We start from the raw sequence: 18,757 nt of genomic DNA on the forward strand, positions 1-18,757 counted from the left end.
AAATTGCCTAATTGTGCACACTGTGCAGATCTCCGAGACCCTTACCTGATTTCTTGTCATCAGTTTCCTTTTTGTCTTCCTCGAGTCTTGCTTTTTTGGGTCCCTTTTTGTGGTCAGCTACATTACGTCTCCCTCCTTCACCTTCGTCTTCAGAATCTGAAAACTCCTCCTCGCATGCTATCCGTTTATCAGATGCTCGTACTAGAAAATCGCAGAGAGAAAAAAAAATGTGAAGATCACAGGACTGGAAGACATTGAAGGATTGTTCCATGAAATTCCAGGAGGACCCAAATAATGTTTTTCAGTCTAAATTTCACTTAACGGTTTTGGAAATCTTATGTAATATTGTCTATAGGGGCTTTAAGAGTAACCTTTTTAATTTTTTGTTTTTCAGAAATCAATAGGACATTTGAAAATAAGAACTTTGTAATATATCGGATTACAGATATCCGGTTCTCCTAATGGAATGGGCATTCACTCTCGTAATTCTCAATCCATGAGTAAAATCTGTCTTCGTTGAATACAGGTTTTCCCATCACTGAGATAGAAGATAACAGTTGATGCTCATAAACTTCAATGGAGAACTAGAACTGTCATTACTTGCAGAACGACTGCCTCCACTACGCCCTCCTCTCCATAGAGCCTTATACGCACCACTTGTCACCTCCTATCTCAGTAATGTGAACATCTGTACTCTCTGAAGGCAGATTTTACCCAGAAATTAGGAGTGAAAGATCAATCTAAGAAGAGAAAGAAATGGATTTCTCAGATAAGATATATTTCAAAGTTGCTTATTTCCATGTGTTCTATTGATTTATGAAATAAAGTTAAAATAACGGTTTCTCTGACTCTTTTACGGCACTGGTATGGCTCATAGATACTTGGCTAGTTTACATGGCAAGATATACTTTCGCGGCATTAGGGGTGCTGACTGAGTTAGGCTACGTTCACATTTGCGTTCTGCCGGGCTGCGTCGGGCGCAGCCGCGGCGACGCATGCGCAATGCGCCCCTATATTTAACATGGGGGCGCATGGACATGCGTTTGCATGCGTTTTGCGATGCATGCATTTTTTTTGCCGCAAGCGTTAGGGCGCAGAGGACGCAGCAAGGTGCATTTTTTTTGCGTCCAAAATTCGGCAAAAAAGGACGCATGCGTCGCAAAACTATGCGTTTTAGCGTGCGTTTTTGTGTGTTTTTGTTTGCGTTGCGTCGCCAACGCCACATCGCACAACGCAAATGTGAACGTAGCCTTAATGTCTTAAATTAAATTCTACCATTGAATTTCATCACAAAAGATAAATCAACTTACTTGAGATACGCTTGTCAGGATCTTCACCTTCTTCATCACCGCTGTCTTCTTGAATAGCATCTTCTGGTATTGCCTGCATCTGAACACCAGGAGCATGTGGTAACATACGCAGGTTCTCAAACAGGCGCTGCCTAAATACAAGATATAAGCAGATACCACAACACATTTCAGCAGATTTTCTTTTTTGGCACATGTCTAAGGATCGATATCTAATTTTATTATTAGATTATATGGCCAATATATTTTACAAAAACAAGGCCTACTGGTGAAGTATGGATCCAGAATCAGATACGTGTTTACTGGCAAATTACTGCTTGGCAATGTCAGTGATCTAATATTACCCAGTAGATAGATATTACCCAGCATCTACTGGCTAACAAGGTACAAAGATATATTTTCCCTGTATGTAATATTACCCAAAATGTCCTTACTTTATTTTCTCCATGTATTCAGGAGTGTTTTGATTGGTCATATTAGAAGGACTAATATGAAGCTTAAAGTCTGGACCAAAATATTCAAAGTAATCATTGTACGGCAGCTCTGGGGAGACAAAACAAAAGCAAACAAGACATCATCCAGCAGAAACGTTTCACATGTCTAGGACTAAAGATGGCCATAGACAGGAACCGAGAGCAGATAAAAGAGGACATACTTCTCCACACCTCAGTGTTTTGCAAGAACTCTAGACAGTGAATATATAATGGAGGAACTCTACCTTTAAGACTTTACATCTAAAGGACAAGTCAGGCAGAGAATTAAGTTGCAACCGGTAGTGCCTTAGAAGCGTATGCAGAGGGCTCCCAGTGGCAGCCTGACAAATTAGATCTAGGGAGGCATCAAGGTAACGTATTAGACACCTCCTCAAGTCAAGACAATGAAAATGGCAAAATAATGCAGCTTTTTATTGGAAATATGACACAACATTGGGTAGAAAAGCTGGCAGTTTTCATAATGACCCCGACATCCTAGTTTGTAGTGGTAGTATTGGAAAAGGGACGGCCGAGGTTCAGCAATTGGTGGAGGAGGGTAGGTCGAGGGACAGCAGTAGGTGAAGGAAGGTAGGTTGAGGTATTGCAGTAAAAGGATGAGGGTAGGCCAAGGATGGTAGACCAAGGATGGCAGTAGGTGGAGAAGGGAAGGTCGAGGGATGGCTGTAGGAGTAGGGTAGGCAGAGGAATGGCAGTAGGAAGAATAGGGTAGGTCGAAGGACAGCAGGTGGAGGAGGGTAGGTTGAGAGACGACAGTATGTGGCGGAGGGTAGGTCAAGGGACAGCAATAAGAGGATGGTAGGCCAATGAATGGCAGTAGGAGGAAGAAGGTAGGCTGAGGGTTGGCAGTAGGAGTAGGAGGGTAGGCCAATGGAAAACAGTAGGACGACAGTAAGAGGGTGGGTCAAGGTAATGGCAAAAGGATTAAGAGGAGGAAAGTAGGACGAGGGATGGCAGTAGGAGGGTAGGCCAAAGGATGGCAGCAGGAGGAGGACGGTAGGTCGAGGGACGACAGCAGGAGGAGGACGGTAGGTCGAGGGACGACAGCAGGAGGAGAGTAGGCCGAGGGATGACATCAGGAGGGTAGGCCAAGGGACGACAGCAGGAGGAGAGTAGGCCAAGGGATGACAGGAGGAGGAGGGTAGGCCGGGGGATGAGAGCAGGAGGAGGAGGGTGGGTCCAGGTAATGGCAGCAGGATTAAGAGGAGTGTAGGCTGAGAAAGTCAGTAAGAGGAGGACGGTAGACCAAGACAGGTTGGAAATACTGGCTCTACTTGCTAAGTGCTGACACTTGGGACAATAAAAAAAAATTGTCAGGCACCACTTATTTCTGCAGTGAGAGGCGAGTGGCGCTAATGAAATCTCATCTGCACATATCTGCCATAATGAGTGGCACCAAATTGGTCTCATTTACCCCCTACTGCTGTCGTTGTGCTGTAGTCAAGTCATTTCCACTGCTACTATGTCAACAAACACAGGGGATAATAGCAGTAACAGTGCTGAAGCAGTACGGGGTAAAGACTTCTTCACATTAAGCGACGCTGCAGCGATACCGACAACGATCCGGATCGCTGCAGCGTCGCTGTTTGGTCGCTGGAGAGCTGTCACACAGACAGCTCTCCAGCGACCAACGATCCCGAAGTCCCCGGGTAACCAGGGTAAACATCGGGTAACTAAGCGCAGGGCCGCGCTTAGTAACCCGATGTTTACCCTGGTTACCAGCGTAAAAGTAAAAAAAAACAAACACTACATACTTACCTACCGCTGTCTGTGCCCGGCGCTCTGCTTCTCTGCACTCCTCCTGTACTGGCTGTGAGCACAGCGGCCGGAAAGCAGAGCGGTGACGTCACCGCTCTGCTTTCCGGCTGACCGACGCTCACAGCCAGTACAGGAGGAGTGCAGAGCACAGCGCCGGAAGCAGACAGCGGTAGGTAAGTATGTAGTGTTTGTTTTTTTTTACTTTTACGCTGGTAACCAGGGTAAACATCGGGTTACTAAGCGCGGCCCTGCGCTTAGTTACCCGATGTTTACCCTGGTTACCAGTGAAGACATCGCTGGATCGGTGTCACACACGCCGATCCAGCGATGTCCACGGGAGATCCAGCGACGAAATAAAGTTCTGGACTTTGTTCAGCGACCAACGATCTCCCAGCAGGGGCCTGATCGTTGGTCGCTGTCACACAACGATTTCCTTAACGATATCGTTGCTACGTCACAAAAAGCAACAATATCGTTAACGATATCGTTATGTGTGAAGGTACCTTAAGTAACGTTGATGTTTGTTATTTTTACATAGAGAATACCTATGAAATAAAAAAAACGTAAACCTATAAAATCCTTTTAAAGATACATACTCTTAGTAGGCTTTTGCCATCTCAATGAAAAATGTCTCTCTCCTTCTTCCTTTCCCCTTTATGGACCATCCCTCATTTTCTAGTTAACTATTAAATACAGCATAATGTCCATCATCCAAATACTCCTTTAATATCTTAGAGACAGACCATTTGATGATTTTTAAGATCTGGCATGAAACATGTTATGAATGGACTTTAATTATTATACTAGACTTTAATTAAATTGACTTACCATTGGGGATTTCACAATCGAGTGCAACAGCAGTCTCGTATGTCCAGCAGCGAGCAACATTACGAATAGTGTACCCACCTCCACCAAGCATCAAGAGTGGCAAATTGAAAGTCTTTACAACTTCAACACATTTTGCATGACCTGTGAAAATCAATGTTTTGGCATCAATACTATTCTATTTACGAACAATATGAAAAACAAAATCTCTGTAAAATGAGAAATAATTGTAGGTTACCTAAAACTAAAGGATAAATGCAAAAAAATACTCATGTATAAATAAATAATAATTATATTATTATTTAATAATATATATATATATATATATATATATATATACATATATATATATATATATATAATTAAACATTTTTCTGTATTTTCATGACTAAGGCTGGTTTCACATTTGCGTTTTTTGCCGCTGCGTTACAGCGCAAAAAAAGCATGCGTTTTTTTCCTATACTTAACATTTAAAACGCATGCTTTTTTTTGCATGCGTTTTGCCGCGTTTGACGACGCATGCGTCGTTTCTATGCTTGCGTTTTGTTGCGGAGATGCAACATGTAGTAATTTCTAGAGGTTTTTTTTGCGGCAAAAAAACGTATCGCTGTCTATGTAAACGCATGCGTTTAAGCATATGCGTTTGCTTGCGTTTTTAAACGCATGCGTTTCAATAGAAAAAAACAAGAATACACACTGATAAGCCATAGCAAAAGGTGGCTACTTTGAAGACCCCCCTAATTTTGCCACAAAAAACTGGGAAAACTTATTGACTCGAGTATAAGCCTAGGGTGGAAATGCAGCATTTACCGGTGAATTTCAAAAATAAAAATAGATCATTATTTCCCCATAGCTGTGCCATATAGTGCTCTGCACCGTTCATTATTGCCCCATAGCTGTGCCATATAGTGCTCTGCACCTTTCATTATTGCCCCATAGCTGTGTCATAGTGCTCTGCACAGTTCATTATTGTCCCATAGCTGTGCCATATAGTGCTCTGCGCCGTTCATATTTCCCCATAGCTGTGCCATATAGTGCTCTGCACCGTTCATATTTCCCCATAGCTGTGCCATATAGTGCTCTGCACTGTTCATATTTCCCCATAGCTGTGCCATATAGTGCTCTGCACCGTTCATATTTCCCCATAGCTGTGCCCCATATAGTGCTCTGCACCGTTCATATTTCCCCATAGATGCTCCACATAAATCTGTGCCGCTGCTGCAGTAAAAAAAAAAAAAAAAAGCCATACTCACCTCTCTTGCTTGCAGCTCCCAGCGTCCGGTCTCGGCTTCTCTCCGCACTGACTGATCAGGCAGAGGGCGCCGCGCACACTATATGCGTCATCGCGCCCTCTGACCTGCACAGTCAGAGCGGATAGACGCCGGGAAGATGGAGCGGCGCCCGGCGGTTGGAACGGGGATAGGTGAATATGCGATACTTACCTGGTCCCGGCGTCCGGCTCCTTCTCCCGGACAGCTGTCTTCGGTGCCGCAGCCTCTTCCTCTATCAGCGGTCACCGTTACCGCTGATTAGAGAAATGACTATGTGACTCCACCCCTATGGGAGGTGGAGCCGCATATTCATTTCTCTAATGAGCGGTCCCACATGACCGCTGAACAGGGGAAGAGCTGCGGCACCGAAGACCGTGGGACGGCAGGGGGAGCGCCAGGATCGCTGGAAGCAGGTAAGTATGCCTCAGCGCCCTCACCCGCCGACCCTGCCACCCACCTTGACTCGAGTATAAGCCGAGAGGGGCACTTTCAGCCCAAAAATTTGGGCTGAAAATCTCGGCTTATACTCGAGTACATACGGTAGATGTAGCTTTTCTTCTGAATATGACATTGTTTATTTGTTGCTCCTACGCTTAGCACTTCCTATAAATAAATCTACCGGTAGTTATATTAGTCGAGGACCAAGCCAACACCCACAGTAAGAATAGATCTGCATACAAGGAGAGGCGACCATATCTCTAGAACAGAGGTTCTTTGCTACCTAATTTGAGAGTGTGATGGAGGAGTGGAGGCCCTGCTTCCAGCAATGTGTAACTTAGGCTACTTTCACACTAGCGTCGGTACGGGGTCTTCGCCATGCGTCGGCCCGACGTACCGACGCAAACTGCAAAAAAAAAAAAAAGAACAACGGGGGCAGCGGATGCAGTTTTACAACGCATCCGCTGCCCCATTGTAAGGTCCGGGGAGGAGGGGGCGGAGTTCCGGCCGCGCATGCGCGGTCAGAAATAGTGGACTCGACCCACAAAAAAAGTTACATGTAACGTTTTTTTGTGCCGACTGTCCGCCAAAACACGACGCATCCGTCGCACGACGGATGCGACGTGTAGCAATATGTCGCAATACGTCGCTAATGCAAGTCTAAGGAGAAAAAAACGCATCCTGCGGGCACATTTGTAGGATGCGTTTTTTCTCCAAAACGATGCATTGTGACGTATGCCAAACAATGCTAGTGTGAAAGTAGCCTTACTGGGATGTTTCCTGTAGTTTTTACAAAATCATTGTTTTGTCAGCAATAGATTTATTTTAGATAGATGTATTACAGTTTTTAATCAAAACTATAGCAAGCAGCCCAGTAACTATCGCTTTACTGGAATTGGGGTTTCTGTCCGTTATTATGCTGCTTTCACATGGGATAGCAAAAACCTGGTGTCAGATTCATTTTAAAGGAACTTGGCAGGGAGGTTTTTGCAAACATGTTGAAGAAGTAACCACAGATATTCTGTACAAGTGGGCTTGAAAGAAAAAAAAAAATAGAAATTATACATTTTTTTTTGTTTAAAATACAAAAGTAAATGTTTCATCTTTAACTTTAGGCCTTTTAGAGATCATTCATCTTCAACTTTACTAGCTGTTCACAATAACAGTAATTTTGACCAGGGATGCCAAAACCTTTACATGCAACTGGATATGTATATCTGTGGGGTCTCAGCACCCAAACCTGAATCAATCAAAACCTCAGCAATGTCATGACATGTTCAAAGTTTTAGACACTGGAACTAATTGTGTCTACAAGTCTTTTCATATATTGCGTAGGAATGCAGCTGGACAGATCCTGGATGGAGTATGTGTCACCGAGGTGCCTTGCCTTGGTGACGTGAAACCCTGAGAAGTAGGCTCCAGCACGTATAGTATATTGCTGATGAGCGAATATACTCATTACTCGAGATTTCCCGAGCATGCTCGGGTGTCCTCCGAGTATTTATTAGTGCTCGGAGATTTCGTTTTCATCGCCGCAGCTGAATGATTTACATCTGTTAGCCAGCTTGATTACATGTGAGGATTCCCTAGCAACCCCCACATGTACTTATGCTGGCTAGTAGCTGTAAATCATGCAGCTGCGTCAACAAAAACTAAATCTCTGAGCACTTACAAATACTAGGAGACCCCCCGAGCGTGCTTGGGAAATCTCGAGCAACGAGTATACTGACTCCTCACTAGTGCTGAGAAGTGTTTTTGATGGGCCAAGATTTTGGGTCCATGTTTTAGGAACGACTGATGGAGCTGGGCGGGACTGGTCATTCTGGTCCTCCAAAGGTTAAGCTGGTGTAAAGGGAAGCTAAACTGCTCCTTAATGGTCTATGTAACGAGTAGGAAAAACCTGTTGTACTGGTCAGTCCTGATCAGAGTCAACTAAGAACTGTGATACCTGAATGGCTGAGCCATATTCCTGTATGGACCATTTTTGTTTTGTTTCTGCTTTATGCCAGGAGGTTATACATTTGTTTATGGTGCAAAATTATAAACTTTAATAAATCTGGTGGTTTGGACATAGAAACCTTGAGCCTGTGTGAACGCTGCATATGCCAAAGAGAGCCGAGTCCCTACAGTTGATACATTTTTGTCTTATTTTTCATGGTCAAGCAGTAGTAGAGAATTAACACGACCAATTTTAAACCCTTCACGACATCTGAGGCAAATGGAGACATGATCTGTCTGGCGTATGAACTGTCCGTGTCAGTCTTTTTAAGCGTGTACAAAAGAGCCGTGAGTTACAGTTTTGTGCACCTCTGAAATGAAATAAAACACTGAACAGAGTCCAGTCGGAGTCCAGAGTAACTCTGCTGCCTCATTATAGTGAATGGATGCCTAAGGGGTTTCATCTGAATCACGTCATTGGGAGATTTAGTTGGAAACCCTGATGTAAGTGCTCAGCGTAGAGCACAGGATAAATGTGATCCGAAATCTAGGGGGCTTCCATGTTACTGGTAACAAAAAGACTATGGAAAAGTGAAATAGCTCTCCCCTATAGAAATCCAGCGAATTTTGCGCTCCCAAATTCAAATGTCCCCCTCCCATCTAAGTCCTCAGTATACCTACACTACATTTGATGTGCACATGTTTGTCAATACCGTAGAGATCACAGCCTCCTTACTTTACGGGGTACAGGTCTCCAGAAGCATCAGCTGGGCACAAAGTGCGGGAACTACAATGTACTGGGCACTACAACGACAGATTTGCAATTTTCACTCAGCAACATCTATTGCTGCTTGTTTCTGGAAAACACCCATGGAGTCAACGTTGTCACCACACCTGTAGATAAAATCCCAGAGGGGTGTAATCTCCAAAATGGAGTCACTTGAGGGGTGAGTCTGCTGTTCTGGAACTTAAGGACTCTGTATATGGAGTCCACAAATTATTTTAGGAAAACCTGTGGTCCAAGAGTTAAATTGCGCTTCATCCCCCCTGAGTCTCGCTGTGTGGCTAAGAGGACTGGACAGGCAGGTATGGGATATAACCACATTCAGCAGAAATTGTTTACCGATTTCACAATGTGAAAATGTAAAATATGGGGCTAAAACTTAAACTTTGTTGGAATAATGTTTGTTTTTTTCACCGCCCAATGGCAAGGCTCTGTGACACACTTATTTTGTCAATATGATCACTATACCCTTAGAGGAATTCATTGAGTGCAGTTTGCAAAATGGAATCACTTGTGGGAGGTTTCCACTGTTGAGGCTCATCAACGGCTCTGCAAATGCGAAATGGCATCTGCTATCTATTCCAGCCAATTTTGTGCTTCAAAAGTCAGATTATGCTCATTCCCATCCAAGCCCTGCCCTGCGGCAAACAGTAATTTTCCACATCATATGGGGTACTGGCGTACTCTGGAGAAATTGCACAGCAAATTATGTGGTCCATTTTCTTCTGTTACCCTTGTGAAAATTAAAAATTTGGGACTAAAGTAATATTTTTGTAAGGAAAACTTTTTTATTTTCACAACTCAACACTATCAAATTCTGTGAAGCATCTATGGGTTCCAGGTGCTCATCACACCTCTAGATAAATTCCTTGAGGGGTGCAGTTTCCAAAATGGTGTCACTTGTGGAAGGTTTCCACTGTTTAGACACATCAGGGGTTCGCCAGACATATCATGGCATCCACAGTCTGTTCTAGCCAATACTGCTCTTCAAAAGTCATTTGACGCTCCTTTCCCTTCTGAGATCGGTCGTGTGCCCAAACAACCACATATGGGGTTTTCTACCACATATGGGGTGTCTGTGTACTCAGGAGAAATTGCACAATAAATGTTTGTGTACATTTTCTCCTGTTTTTCTTGTGAAAGTGAAAGATTTGGGACTAAACAACATTTTCATTGGAAAATGTTATATTTTCATTTTTTCCTTCCATATTTCTTTAATTCCTGTGAAGCACCTGAACGGTTAATAAACTTCTTGAATGTAGTTTGAGTAGTGCAGTTTTTAAAATGGTGTCACTTTAGGGTATTTTCTGTTACATAGGCCTCTCAAGTCACTTGAAATGGGATGTGATCTCTAAAAAACGGTTTTGTAAATTGTGCTGGAAAAATGAGAAATTGCTGATAACCTTTTAACCCTACTAACATCCTAACTAAAAAAAATTGTTGCACAAATGAAGCAGATATAAAGTAGACATGTGACAAATGTTATTTGTTAGCTATTTTGTGTGAAATAACTCTCGTTTATGTGGTCCGGGTTTTCTGTATAATTTGTTTGTCTACCTATGCTGCAGAATGCAGACAGTTTGTAATATATAGTGGGGAAAAAAGTATTTAGTCAGGCACCAACTGTGCAAGTTCTCCCACTTAAAAAGATGAGAGAGGCCTGTAATTGACATCATAGCTGGAACACAACTATGAGAGTCAAGATGAGAAAACAAATCAGAAAATCACCTTGTCTGATTTGGCAAGAATTATTTAGCAAATTATGGTGGAAACTACCGTATATACTCGAGTATAAGCTGAGATTTTCAGCCCATTTTTTTGGGCTGAAAGTCCCCCTCTCGGCTTATACTCGAGTCATACCCAGGGGTCGGGCAGGGGAGGGGGAGTGGGGGGCTATCTAATTATACTCACCTGCTCCTGACGCGGTCCCTGCACGTCCCTGCTTCTTCCTGTACTGAGCGGTCACATGGTACCGCTCATTACAGTAATTAATATGCGGCTCCACCTCCCATGGGGTGGAGCCACATATTAATTACTGTAATGAGCGGTACCATGTGACTGCTCAGTACAGGGAGAAGCTGCGGCGCCGAGGAAGCAGGGACTGCACCGCGCCAGGAGCAGGGGAGTATAATGGGGAGGGGAGCGCAGCGCTGCGCGATATTCACTTGCTCCTCGTTCCTGCGCCGCTCCATCTTCTGCAGCGACGCTCAGGTCAGAGGGCGCAATGACGTGCTTAGTGCACGCCCTCTGCCTGAACGTCAGTGCAGAAGGAGCTGAAGATGGAGCGGAGCCAGAACGGAGTCAGGTGTATATAGAAAGTGCCGGGGACATGAACGACGGAGAGGTGAGTATGTGATTTTTTTTTTATAGCAGCAACAGCAAATGGGTCAAGTGTCTGTATGGAGCATCTTATGGGGCCATAACCAACATTTGTGCAGCACTATAAGGGGCAAGTGTCTGTATGGAGCATCTATGGGGCCATAAGATTTGTGCAGCACTATATGGGGCAAGTGTCTGTATGGGGCCATAACCAACATTTGTGCAGCACTATAAGGGGCAAGTGTCTGTATGGAGCATCTATGGGGCCATAACGTTTGTGCAGCACTATATGGGGTAAGTGTCTGTATGGAGCATCTTATGGGGCCATAATCAACGTTTGTGCAGTACTATATGGTGCAAGTGTCTGTATGGAGCATCTTATGGGGCCATAATCAACGTTTGTGCAGCACTATATGGGGCAAATATCTTTATGGAGCATCTTATGGGGCCATAATTAATGTTTGTGGAGCATTATATGGGGCAAGTGTCTGTATGGAGAATCTTATGGGGCCATAACCAACATTTGTGCAGCATTATATTGGGCAAATGTGTCTATGGAGCATCTTATGGGGCCATTATTACCCTTTATGCAGGATTATATGGGGCATATTTTAATATGGAGCATCTTATGGGGCCATCATAAAAATTATGGAGCATTATATGAGGCTCCTGATTCAATATGGATATTCAAAAACACTTAACCTATTGATGTCTCAATTAATTTTACTTTTATTGGTATCTATTTTTACTTTTGACATTTACCGGTAGCTGCTGCATTTCCCACCCTAGGCTTATACTCGAGTCATTAAGTTTTCCCAGTTTTTTGTGGCAAAATTAGGGGGGTCGGCTTGTACCCGGGTCGGCTTATACTCGAGTATATACGGCAAGATTTCTGGCGCTAACAGACCTGTAACTTATTCATTAAGAGGCTATTCTGTCCTCCACTCATTACCTGTAGCAATGGCACCTGTTTGGACTTATCAGTGTAAAAGGCACCTGTCCACAACCTCAAACAGTCACACTACAAACTCCACTATGGTGAATACCAAAGAGCTGTCGTAGGACACCAGAAACAAAATTGTAGCCCTGCACCAGGCTGGGAAGACTGAATCTGCAACAAGCAAGCAGCTGGTGTGATGAAATCAACTGTGGGAGCAATAATAAGAAAATGAAAAACATACAAGACCACTGATAATCTCCCTCGATCTAAGGCTCCACGCAAGATCTTACCCCATGGGATCAAAATGATCACAAGAACGGGGAGCTAAAATCCTAGAACCACACGGGGCGACCTAGTGAATGACCTGCATAGAGCTGGGACCACCGTAACAAAGGCTATCATCAGTAACACACTACGCCGCCACGGACTCAGATCCTGCAGTGCCAGACGTGTCCCCCTGCTTAAGCCAGTACATGTCTGGGCCCATCTGAAGTTTGCTAGAGAGCATTTGGATTATCCAGAAGAGTCTTGGGAGAATGTCATATGGTCTGATGAAACCAAAGTAGAACAAACAGTTCTAGTGTGTGGAGTGTGACTGTTGAAACAAAACTCGTCGTGTTTGGCGGAGAAAGAATGCAGAGTTGCATCCAAAGAACATCATACCTACTGTGAAGCATGGGGGTGGCAACATCATGCTTTGGGGCTGTTTCTCTGCAAAAGGACCAGGACGACTGATCTGTGTGCATTAAAGAATGAATGGGGGGCCATGTATCGTGAGATTTTGATTGCAAACCTCATTCCATCAGCAAGGACATTGAAGATCAAAAGTGGATGGGTCTTTCAGCATGATAATGATCCCAAGCACACCGCCAAGACAATGAAGGAGTGGCTTCATAAGAAGCATATGAAGGTCCTGGAGAGGCCTAGCCAGTCTCCAGATCTCAACCCCGTAGAAACCCTTTTGAGGGAGTTGCAAGTCCATGTTGCCCAGCGACAGGCCCAAAACATCACTGCTCTAGAGGAGATCTGCATGGAGGAATGGGCCAACATACCACCAACAGTGTGTGCCAACCTTGTGAAGATTTACAGAAAACGTTTGACCTCTGTCACTGCCAACAAAGGATATATAACAAAATATTGAGATGAACTTTTGTTAATGACCAAATACTTATTTTCCACCACAATTTGCAAAATTAATCTGGCCAAATCAGACAAGGTGATTTTCTGGATTTGTTTTCTCATTTTGACTCTCATAGTTGTGGTCTACCTATGATGTCAACTACAGGCCTCTCGTCTTTTTAAGTGGGAGAACTTGCACAATTGGGGGCTGACTAAATACTTTTTTTCCCAACTGTACTCCCTGATAGCATTCTGCATGGTGTTCTCAATATCACATTTAGTCTGGTGGGCAGCTATCTCCTGATTCTGGAGGTACTGCTCACTCCCTGACTAGAGTTTACCTGTCTGACAGAGACAAGTAGCAACCACCCCCAGTCTCTGAGAGACCCTTCATCTCCTGCTCCAGCATCCACATGAAGCACACAGTGCCAGGCAGCAGGGGAATGATTCAGCTGGATGAACGAAGCAGAAAGGAAAAGGCTTCTACTTAGGTGAGTATATTGTGCTGTGTGCATCCCTCCCTCATCCAAACCCTCCCTCAACCATCCCTCCCTCATCCACCCATCAATCCCTCAGCCATCCATCCCTCAGCCATACTTTTCCCAGTCATCCGGTCCCCAGCCATCCTTCCCTCAGCTATCCATTCCTCCATACAATACTATAGACTGAGGTTTTACAGCAGCTGAGGTGTACCATGTGGTTTATATGTAGATGCACACACAGGCATCATTATAGACTCTTTACCTCACAGTACTCGTATGTCAGGAGTAATGTGGGGACATGTGAAGCTCTATCACCACTGTGGATGTGATATGTGGGGACATGTGAAGCTCTATCACCACTGTGGATGTGATGTGGGGACATTTGACGCCCTATCACCACTGTGGATGTGATGTGGGGACATGTGACGCCCTATCATCACCACTGTGGATGTGATGTGGGGGACATGTGAAGCTCTATCACCACTGTGGATGTGATGTGTGGACATGTGAAGCTCTATCACCACTGTGGATGTGATATGTGGGGACATGTGAAGCTCTATCACCACTGTGGATGTGATGTGGGGACATTTGACGCCCTATCACCACTGTGGATGTGATGTGGGGACATGTGACGCCCTATCATCACCACTGTGGATGTGATGTGGGGGACATGTGAAGCTCTATCACCACTGTGGATGTGATGTGTGGACATGTGAAGCTCTATCACCACTGTGGATGTGATATGTGGGGACATGTGAAGCTCTATCACCACTGTGGATGTGATATATATCGTGACATGTGAAGCTCTATCACCACTGTGGATGTGATATGTGGGGACATGTGAAGCTTTGTCACCACTGTGGATGTGATATGTGGGGACATGTGAAGCTCTATCACCACTGTGGATGTGATATGTGGAGACATGTGAAGCTCTGTAACCACTGTGGATGTGATATGTGGGGACATGTGAAGCTCTATCACCACTGTGGATGTGATATGTGGAGACATGTGAAGCTCTATCACCACTGTGGATGTGATATGTGGGGACATGTGAAGCTCTATCACCACTGTGGATGTGATATGTGGGGACATGTGAAGCTCTGTCACCACTGTGGATGTGATATGTGGGGACATGTGAAGCTCTGTCACCACTGTGGATGTGATATGTGGGGACATGTGAAGCTCTATCACCACTGTGGATGTGATATGTGGAGACATGTGAAGCTCTGTAACCACTGTGGATGTGATATGTGGGGACATGTGAAGCTCTGTCACCACTGTGGATGTGATATGTGGGGACATGTGACGCTGTCACCACTGTGGATGTGATATGTGGAGACATGTGACGCTCTGTAACCTGTGTAGATGTAGCGAAGAGTGTAATGATTGTTCTGCTTTCTACAAATTTGTGGTGTGTCGTTCGCGAATGCTCCGAGTCAAAGAGCTGGCTCCCTGCAGGGAACCATGGGAGCCAGGACCCCAGTGAGAGTCACTAAATTCTCTGAATGGCTCTCACTGGGCATAAATTCATTGTGTTCAACAGACGTAACTCCGCCCACCTGAGCAAAACTGGAGTTTGACGTAGGTGGGTGGAGTTTCGGACGCCTTACGTCAGCATAAATATAAAAAAGACGGCTGTTTTTGGTGAGCGGAGCCATGAGAGCCGAAGCACCAAAAAGAGGCGGACTGCCCGTCACTACGACACAGGATCACTGCCCTGTTATTTCCAATACTGGAGTGATGATAGAGGTCAGTGCTGGGGCAGATTACTGACAGCCAATGAGTGTGCAGTGGGCGGGCAGAGGGCGGTGCTGCACACGGAGGCTGGGCGGTGCCAGCTCTGGCTGTTAGGGTATGTTCACACAGGCCGGGATCACACATGCGAGAAACACGTCCGTGTCTCACATGTGAAATCCAAGCTCTGGCGCCGGCACTTCGGAGCGGAGCGTGCAGCTCCATGTGTTGCTATGCGGCCGCACGCTCCGCTCCACAGTGACGGCGGCAGAGCTTGGATTTCACATGCGAGACACGGACGTGTTTCTCGAATGTGTGATCCCGGCCACAGGGCGTTTTTGCTGCTTTTTTATGCTAATTTTCAGCTGCTTTTTACAGTACCAGCAAAGCCTATGAGATTTCAGAAATCCCATGCACACACACATTGGGTTTTTGTGTGATCCAGTATTTTGTGCTTTGCAGCGTTTTATTTTTTACATATTTGCATATTTGCTGCAGAAAAGTTAAGGAGAGCCGGATGTGACATCACACTCGACTCTGCTACATCTAGATGACAGGCTGCATGATGCATTCACGCAGCCTGTCATCGAGCAGCGGACCCCCATTCACTTGAATGGGGTTCCGACAATACAGTGTTTGACATGCTGTCATATGCAGCAAACACCGCTTCTGATCGGTGGGGAAATCCTCCACACTGGTCAGAGAGACGCACCTCCCCGCTGTCAGATAGCGGTCAGCTGTGATCGGAGGTGTAAACTTCACCTCTGATCACTGGTGTCAGCTGATGGGACAACTGCTCCCATCATCTGACACCTACAGCCAGTAATTACAGTGCGAGCAGGAGTGGCGGATGGGAGTATTCATCTGCCGCTCCTGCGCTATAAATAAATAATGAAAAAACTGGCGTGGGTTCCCCCCTAATTTTGATTACCAGCCAGCCAAGCTCACAGCTGGGGGCTGCAACCCCACCTGTCAGTTTTCAGCAAGGCTAGTTATCAAGAATAGAGGGGTCCTCACGCTTTTTTTTAAATCTAAATAATTAAAAAAACAGTGTGGTGTCCCCCCATTTTTGACAACCAGCCTTGCTAAAGCTCACAGCTGGGGGATAGTATTCTCAGGCTGGTAAGGGGCCGTTGATATAGGCCCCCCAGCCTAGAAATAGCAGCCCGCAGCTGCCCAGAAAAGGTGCATCTATTAGAAGTACAAATTCTGGCGCTTTGCCCAGCTCTTCCCACTTGCCCTGCAGCTATGGCAAGTGGGGTAATAAGGGGTTAATGTCACCTTGCTATTGTAAGGTGACATTAAGCCGGCTTAGTAATGGAGAAGTGTCAATAAGACACCTATCCATTACTAATCCTATAGTAATTCAAGGGTTAAATAAAAACACATACATGCAGAAAAAAGTCTTTTAATGAAATAAAACACCACACAGTTTTGACCATTTTTTTTATTGTTCTGTCATTCCAAATCAAATCCCTCGATCTTCTGTAATAAAAATAAAATAAAACAGCAAAAGTATACTCCCAGATCCGTCATAGTCCAATATAATAAGTGTCCCACGCATGGGGGAGATAAAGCTTACAACTGGGAGAGCTGCTAATGCGACCGCTGCTTATGCGACCGCTCCCGGCTGTAAATGATTGGGGAATGAATGAGCCGGAGCGGGCGCAGGCTGAGTAACGAGCGGTGATGTCACCGAGCCTGCGCTCCCTCACAGCCTGACCAGAGGTAACCTCTGCACCGTGGGAAAATGCCGGGGAAGAGGATACCACAGGTAATGTATCTATTCTATCAATCTATCTATTCATTCTATCTATTCTATCAATCTACAGTATCTATCTATTCATTCTATCTACAGGAAGTTATTTTTTCCCTCTGTGTGCACTCAATTTTATTGGCATGCACAAAGAGAACACAAATGCATAAAAAAAGCAACAAAAACGCACCTAAACCGGAACTTTTGGTGCAGCTTCTTTCCTGCCAAGAAGATCAGGTTTTGCTGCAGAAAAAAACGCAGCAAAAATGCCCTGTGTGAACTTACCCTTAGGTTACATAATAAAGCACAGGGAGCTGTCAAGTTTGATTGAGCCACAGGTAAAAACAAACTGGATGCAGGGAATGAAGTGAAATTCCGGAGGAACGGAAGGCAGAAAAAAACACAAGATGTATAGGGGTGTTGTACATAATAATACAGTACAGATTAGCTTGCAACATTTTCACCAAATGGCAGATATTTTCACAAATGAACGCAAAAAATATTGACCTAAATTTACCACTAACAAAGTACAATGTGTCATGAAAAAAAAAACTATCTCAGAATCACTGGTCAGAATTTAAAAATTTAGCTTGGTCAGGAAGGTGAAAACAGGCTTCGGGGTGAAGGGATGAAAGGGTTTACTAATAGTGTAAACAAGCCACCTGAGGTTTTCTTAGGCTAAGTTCACATGTTGCATTTTCGTAGCATTTTTTTTCTGCAGGCAAAGCCTTCTCTCTTGGTAGTTTAAAAAAAAAAAAAAAAAAAAAAAAAAGCTGTCGTTTTTATTGTCTCTTGTGCCTGTCAATAAAGTTTCATACCCCCCAAAAAATCAAGATGCAACTTCCTTAGGTTTTTGCACCAAAACCTGATACCTGCGTTTTTGCTGCATTTTTGCACTGACTCATTGTTGTCTATTTGTCAAAAAATGCTGAAAACAAATTGAAAACTGCAGTTTTCCAAATCATTTAGGAAAGAACAAAACAATGTGTGCACATTCGGTTTCTGAAATGTCATAGCCTATGCTGGTACTGTAATATGTAGCTTAAAATTTGCATAAAAAAAGCAGCAAAAACTCAATGTGTGAACATAGGCAGATCCCAGGTCCAATACAGTTTTTTGTTTTTTTTTACAACCCCATTCATCATGGTTCCATACTGAGTTTCTAGAACAGAAAGCTAGGAAAACTATCAAACCACAATGAACAGCTTTGTAGATAATTAGTTCATTTTCAAAAATGACTATTTTCCAGCTTCAATTACCTTTCACTGTCAAATTGAAGCATCCAAGGCGATCCCCAGACAATGAATCAGCTCCACACTGTAAGACCACGGCGCTGGGCTGGTACATTTCCATCACTTTTGATATGATCTACACCACAGAAATGAGAATATTAATATCACTAGCATTTGCCGAAAATCGTGAAGCAGTGTGAAGGATCGGTCAGTAAGCAATATACTCACTGGTTTGAAGATCTGCCCATAAGATTCGTCATCGATCCCATCCCTCATTGGGAAATTGACAGCATAATACTTTCCTTTACCAGCCCCGATATCCTAAAGACAAATAAAAGAAAATGCATAACTTTGTAATCAAAT

The 18,757-nt window shown here is 44.3% G+C and overlaps 1 protein-coding gene across 1 annotated transcript in view; it reads right to left on the reverse strand.

Annotated features, from left to right (window-relative positions):
* HDAC2 (histone deacetylase 2) overlaps positions 1–18,757 on the reverse strand; it is an 85,078-nt gene that overhangs the window by 7,626 nt on the left and 58,695 nt on the right. The window contains exons 7-12 of the mRNA XM_069726158.1: positions 18,623–18,715; positions 18,422–18,530; positions 4,385–4,525; positions 1,742–1,850; positions 1,311–1,441; positions 46–201 (exon numbers count right to left, since the gene is read on the reverse strand). Of these exons, the coding sequence (XP_069582259.1) occupies positions 46–201; positions 1,311–1,441; positions 1,742–1,850; positions 4,385–4,525; positions 18,422–18,530; positions 18,623–18,715 (739 nt within the window). The remainder of the gene's footprint in view (positions 1–45; positions 202–1,310; positions 1,442–1,741; positions 1,851–4,384; positions 4,526–18,421; positions 18,531–18,622; positions 18,716–18,757) is intronic.

The sequence above is a fragment of the Ranitomeya imitator genome, chromosome 5 (assembly GCF_032444005.1).
Source record: "Ranitomeya imitator isolate aRanImi1 chromosome 5, aRanImi1.pri, whole genome shotgun sequence".
In the NCBI taxonomy this organism is placed as follows: domain Eukaryota; kingdom Metazoa; phylum Chordata; class Amphibia; order Anura; family Dendrobatidae; genus Ranitomeya; species Ranitomeya imitator.